At 39.1% G+C, this 7881-nt stretch overlaps 1 protein-coding gene across 1 annotated transcript in view; it reads left to right on the forward strand.

The window, feature by feature from the left end:
- The first annotated feature begins 228 nt into the window (after positions 1 to 228).
- Positions 229 to 7881, forward strand: part of LOC102884354 (aromatase) — a 31058-nt gene continuing 23405 nt past the window's right edge. Inside the window, exons 1-2 of the mRNA XM_006920364.1 lie at positions 229 to 411; positions 6167 to 6317. Of these exons, the coding sequence (XP_006920426.1) occupies positions 267 to 411; positions 6167 to 6317 (296 nt within the window). The 5' untranslated portion in view covers positions 229 to 266. The remainder of the gene's footprint in view (positions 412 to 6166; positions 6318 to 7881) is intronic.

Below are 7881 nucleotides of genomic sequence, written 5' to 3' on the forward strand. Positions count from 1 at the left end.
TGAACCTGAGACTCTACCAAGGTCAGAAATGCTGTACTTCAAGCCAAAAGATCTCTCTTGTGCTTACTTGTTTTGACTTGTAACCACAAATTTGTCTTGTCTAAGGGCGCACTTGCATTATAAAACAAAGTGCCGATCTCTATACTACAGCATCCTCTGAAGCGGCAGGAGTCCTCGTTGTACCTTTTGGGGGATTCTCTAATTTTTCTGCCCCTTTGATTTCTACAGGACTTTAAGTTGCTTCTCCTGAGATCAACGAACACAAGATGGTTTTGGAAATGCTGAACTCAATGCATTATAACATTACCAGCATGGTGCCCAAAGCTGTGCCTGTTACCACCATGCCAATCCTACTGCTCATTGGCTTTCTTTTTTTGCTTTGGAAGTATGAGGACACATCCTCAATCCCAGGTAAGTCAGTCATTTAGCTTTGTATCTAAGGAGATTGTTTACCTGAGAGTTTTGGTCCATGAGGGTAAAGAAAATTTTGTAAAAGGACACAGCAAACCTGGGGAGTCAGCTGAAGCCCATGCAACATTAACAAATGAGGACTCAGTGGAAAGTTTTATACCAATTATCCCTACATTTCAAATAGAAGCATTGAAAAAATATCTTAGATAATCCCTTCCACTCTATGCTTTGCTTTGATGAAGAAGACTTGGCACAATCCCACTAAGGTAAGTTTGAGATAGGGCGGAACAAGGTAAAATTCCAGGTTTTTGTTGTTGTTGTTGTTGTTAGTGATTTTGTTTGTTCGTTTGTTTTTTGGATTCAAATTCATTTCAGTTTTGTCCTGAAGGTGCACATGTCTCTGAAATGCCTTCTATCCTTCTTTCCTTCCCCTTCCCACTTTGCCTCATCCATGCCTTCTCCCTATCTTGAATTTCTTCCTTCTCTTTATCCCACTCTTCGTTTTCTTTTATTCTTGGGAGGAAGAGGGGTGATGGTGGTGGCACCATAAGGGCTGAATGAGACCGGGCCAATGGAAGAAGAATAAGGACTAATACAATTCTCTTAGAAAATCAGACCCTGATAGACTCTTCGACAAGGCCTGTGGGTCAATCACAAGTAGTGTATAACGTAATTATCCAGACAATTCCAATAGAAATCCCCACCACTCCACCACTACCAGATTCATTCAGAGTTATCAGAAATATCAGGCTAGTTCTTTAGTTTTCAGTGGCAATTCTTCACGGCAGGTATCTGTCCCCCAATCCCTAAGGTATACAATAAAACTAAATATATTAAGAGCATAGTCATTACACACTTCCAAGTGCGATGGGCCTCATCACAGCACGATTTACAGTGGGAATGTGGGGCTGGCGCAAAGTGCCCTGTGTCTGAATTCTTTAAAAGTTTTCAGAGGACTGCCTGTCTCTCTATTTGATTCAGCCTTGTGTTTTAGGTTACTTCAATTGAACAGAATGTTAGTTAATTTTGTTTTCTGCTACCTGATGGGATCTGAGGGAACTCTTCCATGGTCTTTAACTTGAAACCCTTTCCCACCACTGCCCCTTTCTCACTGGATTTCTTCTTCCTGGTGGGCTCCCAGGTCGGGGTCTATGAAAAGTGGTGAGGTGGATGCAAGTCCCCCTAAATGTTTATGTTGTAGCTGCCAGCCCCCGAAAGACACACGGACCACCAGAAATCAGTGAGTTATAGGAAACACACTCTTTATTCAGCCAGCTGGGTCTGCCAGGGGTACGCAGACCCCAAATTAAGCAGCCCCGAAATGTAGAGCTGCAGGGGTTTTAAGCCCTAAATCCCATTCCTCATTCTGTCTTAAACACAAAGGTCTATTTTTCTCCTATTCACTACCTGTCGACCCACAGGTCGGTTGTGCAAGCGGGGGTACAGAAGCAGAAAGCTTATTGTTAGAATGTTATGTTCCCATGGGTGATAGCCTATGTTCCCATGGGCGATAGCCAAGCAGTAATTTTCCAGCCAGCACATTTATACTGCAGGTGGTGGTAAAACTCCCTTGGACCCTTGAGTAAGGAGGTCAGTTTAGGGGGTGAGTGTGAGAACTGGTATCTCTGAGGCTCTGGATCAGGAGCTTAAGTGGCAGTCCACTCTGCCCAAACTTTTGGGCTGGGGGAATCATGCTGCCACACACCAATAGGTCACGTCGTGCTGTGGTTCTCAGCCATGTCTGAAGTGGGGCCCCCATGTTGATATGTTTTTAAAAAATCTCCCCAAGTTATTTTTCATGAACAGCCATGGTTGAGAGCCACGGATATGAACCCGTATTACAGAAGGGGAAACTGAGCCCCAGAGAGGTGACCCGCTTTACCCAGAAAACCAGTATGACAAGTGTGAGAAACCACGAAGTTTAAACTCCTCATTTTATAAGTGAGGGGTTAAAATCCAGAGAAGAGAAATGGCTTCAGCTCCCCAGCTAGAAGGAAAGTGGGAGTGCATGTGTGTGGCAGGGGCAACCAGAAGTCCTAAATCTCAGGTGGATGATCATTTTGTTAACCAGGGAGCTTCTAGGTTCAAGCTTTTCCTTTGAAATGAGAGGTCTGGTCAGAATTCTCTAATGGTACACATTCAGATCCCATGGTTCCTGGTTGGGCAAGAGAAGGTGAGGAAATTGACCTTGTTGGGGTGGTTCTTGCTGACCAATACCTCTGAATTCCTTTTGTCAGTTCCCTCAAATCACCGGCTCTCTGGGTTCTTGATTTTACATGTTTGGGGACGCTTGGGTCAGCAAAAGCCAAAGGAAGTTAAGGAGGTATAATGATTCAAAGCCCTTAAGTAAGTTACAGTTTACAAAGCAGCTTCACACTGACTTTCTCTTGTGATCCTCACAGCACTCTGGTGAAGTGGGTGTGTTTATGCCTATTTTGCAGATAAAGAAACTGAGACTTAAAGAGGATAGATGTTGTACAGCTAGTAAGTGATGAAACTGGAACTCAAGTCTAAGCTTCTTCAGTCCATACTTACTGAGAGGCCCTGCCATACCAGGTTCTGGGGTGACAGCTATGAGGAGGGTGCAAAGATGACACACATAGGCAATGGCTCAGTGCCAGAAAGAACTACAAGAGCTTGGGAGAGGAAAGAGTCATTCCTACTTGGGGGCTTTGTAAGCTTCGGTTCCGGGAAATTGCCCCAAGTGCACTGATCTCTGTACAGGACTCACAGTTACCTGGCACCTGGCAGCTCTCCCTTCTCCAAGGACACACAGCCATCCCCAACCTTACAGGTGGGTCCTCTGCTCCAGAGCCTCTCTGCCCTGGGTTTCATATCCCCAGAGGGGGCCATAGGGAAAAGGACATGGCAACACATTCTCTTTATTCCAATTAAGAAAATATTTCACAGAAAAGTGCACGAATAAATAGGTCATCACAGTCCAGGATAAGAAATAAGATATTAGCAGAGTCCTAAAAACATCTCTTGTGCCTTTTCAATCACTCCCTCTCTTTTGCCCCCAGAAGTAAACATGCTTCTGTTTTGTGACAATCATTCTCCGTTTTTTTATAGTTTTGCCATCTAATTCCACGCCATCAAACAATATAGTTTAATTCTGCCTGGTTTTAAATGTTTTAGCAATTAAATCCTAGATTACTCATTCTTCTATCTTGCTTCTTTTGTTCAATATTATGCTTGTAAGATTCATCCACATTGTGGCATGCAGCTGTAGTTCTCATGGTATGCAGTTATACGAACATCTCGTGGTTTAATTACTGATTCTACTGTTGATGGACATTTAGGGTGTGTTCAGTTTGGGGCTATTTTGAACAGTGCTATTATGAACGTTTGTGTGTGCAGGTTTCTCTAGGGTATATACCTAGAGTGAAAAGCAATGGCTTCTTGATTAGACAGCGGGTGAGAGGTTCCAGTTGTTGGTTTCACAGAGGCTGTCTCTTCTGTGACAAATGTAGTGAAGTACTTACTGCTCCTCTTAGGGTTTGAAAGAGGCTCCTGCAATCGCTGCACATCCAGATAAGTAATCGTTGCATATCCAGATAAGTAATCGTTGCATATCCAGATAAGTAATCGTTGCATGCCCATTTCTGAGAAGCAGAAAACAGCTTAATATGTGGATGCAACCAGAATATTTCCCTAATATCCTACCAAAGTTTCTCCATAGCTGGATGGTGTAAGGTGTGCATGTAAATGAAAGGATCACATTGCGTTATTTACTTGAATATGTACTTTTTCCCCTGACATACTCTCCTCTCTTGCCTGTGTCTCTGATGGGGACCCAGTTATTCTTAATCATACCATCTCTAGGCCCTACCTTGGAGCTGGTGTCTACACCTAGTAGGGTCTCAGTAAGTATTTGTTGGATGAATTAAGCTGACATATAATCAGTTGATCACTAAGGAAGTGAAGCTAGCTCCACTGGTTAGAACACTCAAGTTTTCAACCTAAGTTTATCACAATCTCTCTTTTCAGTAGATACAGCTTGGCACTGTTGTATTTTATATTCGAATGATGGTTCCCATATATTAAAACTTTTTACATGGTGCCAAACTTTTAGATAAAAAATGAAAAGTGCAGCCTTTCATTTGTATCTTTGTTTCTCACGAGCCTGGCATTAAGTAAATAAATGTTGAATAAATCTATTTCCAAATAGCTAGATGTTTCACTTCATGTGGAATAAATATATGTGATACAATAATATTTTTGCATTTTTATCAAAATGTAAATACAATCTAAAATAGTCTAAGAATGACATTTAAAACTTTATCCTTTATGTTATACACACGTTTAATTTACTTTAAAAATCCATTAAAAAAACATTTAATGTGCATTTACAATGTTTCAAGGAGTAAATATCCAGCAAAGTATTTTGTTACCATGCATATTTCAATTGATAGCAGTTTGGTATATCTTATGACATTTTAAGAAAATACATATTCAATCAGCTCTGCTTGTTTAAATCTTTTTAAGAACTTAATAAAATTATTTTATATAAAGTCAGTCATCTATTTATAATATAGTGCTATTAGAACAATCATAAGATTAATAACCCTTACAATATTTTGCTTTTGTAGATATTAACAAAGACTTTCATGTTAAAGGAAAAAAAAGCTAACAGTCTTGTCCACATTAACCCAACTATTGTAAAGACTAAACCTTGTTTGCCAAATCTGGGACTAAATATATAATTTAGGTGATTCAAGCAAAAGCTTATATTATTTAGATTGTTATACAACTCTTGCCCATGGTGTAAAAGTACTATCTCGTACAGCTGTGCATGTTTGCGCTTCATAATTGCTTTATTGACAGATGGAATTCAAGAAGAAAGATTTAGAAAAGCGACTACTTTATAAATAAATAAAATTCCTAAAACCATTTCAAAAAGTTTTTGTCTAACTTTTCACCACCACTGGTAAAATTAAGCTATCGAGTTTGGTCTCTGATATAAGCAACAGTAAATCCTCCAATTGTTCACAGGATTCATGTCTTCACAATTCTGCCATCCTCTGCATAAGCAAGGATGTAAGTGGCCACTGCTCTGGAAGTATAACCACATCACTGGACTCAACCTGTAGTCTAAACCCTGTTCAGACTCACTGCCTTATTCCTCAAGTCTTAGCTTTATTTTGCCTAATGAGATTTAGCTTAAGATTCTTAAACTGAGTCCTTTCTGAAGGTTAAAAAAAAAAAAAGAAAAAAGAAAAGAAATGGATGCTCTTTGTTTGGACATTATCTTTGTAGATCATGTTTCTCTTAGTTAAAAAGATTACACCAAAACTACAGCCTAATGCTAACCCACCCATTTAAATCAAAAGTTTTCAGACAAAACTAGGCAGCCAAACGGATCTGTCAGATTTCCATGCTTGTAACTAGACAGAGTGACTGACTTGTATTTGAAACTCGTTGACACCGTTCAGCATGGCAAGAAAAGAGCAGACATATAACCCGGTTCATTCAGACTGAAATGACTGAGACCAAATGGAACTAGTGTGGTGTGGGCTTGGAACCACCCTTCATTCATGGAGGAGTAAAGAGCATCATGTTAAGCTTATTGGTTTATTTATTTATTCATTTATTTAGTGATTTACATCAGATGTAAATCAGATGTACATAAAGATATACATCAGATGATGTAAAAGAACACTTAGGTATAAAAGAACAAGAACAACAGTAACATAAAGCAGTTGCTCTTTATGGTGTTACTGAGATGCTAATTGTGATCCAATGACTTTCCTAGGTCCTGGCTATTATTTGGGAATTGGGCCCCTCATTTCCCACTTCAGGTTCCTGTGGATGGGGATTGGCAGTGCCTGCAACTACTATAGCAAGATGTATGGAGGATTTGTGAGAGTCTGGATAAGCGGAGAGGAAACACTCATTATCAGCAAGTGAGTCTGTTAATAATTGGAGACTTATTTTTAAAGTCGAGGTTAGGTTTTTTCCTATTAAAAAACAAACTTATTTTGATATCTTGACATCTTTGTTCCTAAGGCTATGTTTTTACTACTTCAATGAAAGTGAACAATTCCCTGGTAAAAATCTCACACTGTGAAGGAGTGGAACGATGGGCTTTGCCTGAAGGTACATATATAAAATAAGTACATAGATAAAGAACTCTGGAAAGTTGGAAAATTATTCAAAATCTCTTTGAGTGGTGAACATGGAACCTTAAAATCCAGATGATTTGATTTTGACAAAACATTCTTTAGAGAGAGACATTATCTTTTCTGCTTTCCTAAGATTTTGGTTTTATTTCTAAAAGTAAGCATTTAAAAACAAACAAACAAACATACTTGAGACAAATCTGACTGACCAACTTGCTAATGTGCTTCTATAATGCTAGGCTACTGCTGGGCACCTCTAGAAGGGTAGATGGTAGAAAAAGAAGCCATCCAGATGCTGCTATTTTACTTATGACTGCATGCCGGGTGTTCCAGCTGAGTGATCTCAAATAAAGCAAGAACAATAATGCCTATTAAAAGAAAGTGTTATACTTTTTGTTAAACTTTAGCAGATTGAATTCACTAGAGGGTCAACCAAATACACATCGACTACGAAGAACTTGCTTTGTGAAATACTAATTTTCTTCTTTATTAATCATAGAAAATGGAGAATTTCAGAGAGCATGTCTCACGAGACTTTCAGCTATCTTTAGTAGATTTTTAGCTAAGCTATCTGCCAACACTGTCTCATGAATGTACTTTTATATTTGTAATCCCTAATGGGGCTTTACCCATAAACTAAGACATCGGGTGTTATACTGATTTATTGGAATTACTTGTTCAGATATATAGACTATCACCCAGAAATAAATGAAGCACTTCTGGCCAAGATTATATATATTATTGCATAAAATACCATGGTATCCTCAAAGCCCAATTCTTTAAGCCAGATACCTGAAAGAAGGAAGTCGGAGAGAAAAATGTGTTTTCTTTCCAAATATTTTAAACTATTCTATAATGTTATTCTAATACCTTAATTTTCACCTGCTTTTTCTAAATTGTTTTTTCCCTGTTTCTTCAGTTTGGCTGTGTAGCACTTCTAAGAATAGCTAAGGCAGACCATTCTTATGCAACTAAGCATGAATAGGTTCAGGTTGAAATGTCATTTCATTAGGTTCATTGTAAAACGACTCTAATGCATTGGTTCTCTGTGCATTATTCTTGGGTTTCACCCTGCCCCACTCAGAAAGTCTGGGGGTGAGGCGCAGCAATGTGTTTTCACAATCTCTCCATGGGGCACAAATTTGAGAACTTTCTAATGGCTGGACCAAAATAACTCTTGGATTTCACTTTTCTTGGGCTATTGAGCTCTGGTCAGCCAAATTTAAGCAAATATGGTATGTTCTCATTTTAAAAAATCAATACTTTATTCACTTTTGCAACTGACTGCAGTCTCGAAAATGTCCTGGGACTGATAATATTTGGACTTGGGGGATTGGGATATTCATTC

The sequence above is a fragment of the Pteropus alecto genome, unplaced genomic scaffold, assembly GCF_000325575.1.
Source record: "Pteropus alecto unplaced genomic scaffold, ASM32557v1 scaffold86, whole genome shotgun sequence".
Classification (NCBI taxonomy): domain Eukaryota; kingdom Metazoa; phylum Chordata; class Mammalia; order Chiroptera; family Pteropodidae; genus Pteropus; species Pteropus alecto.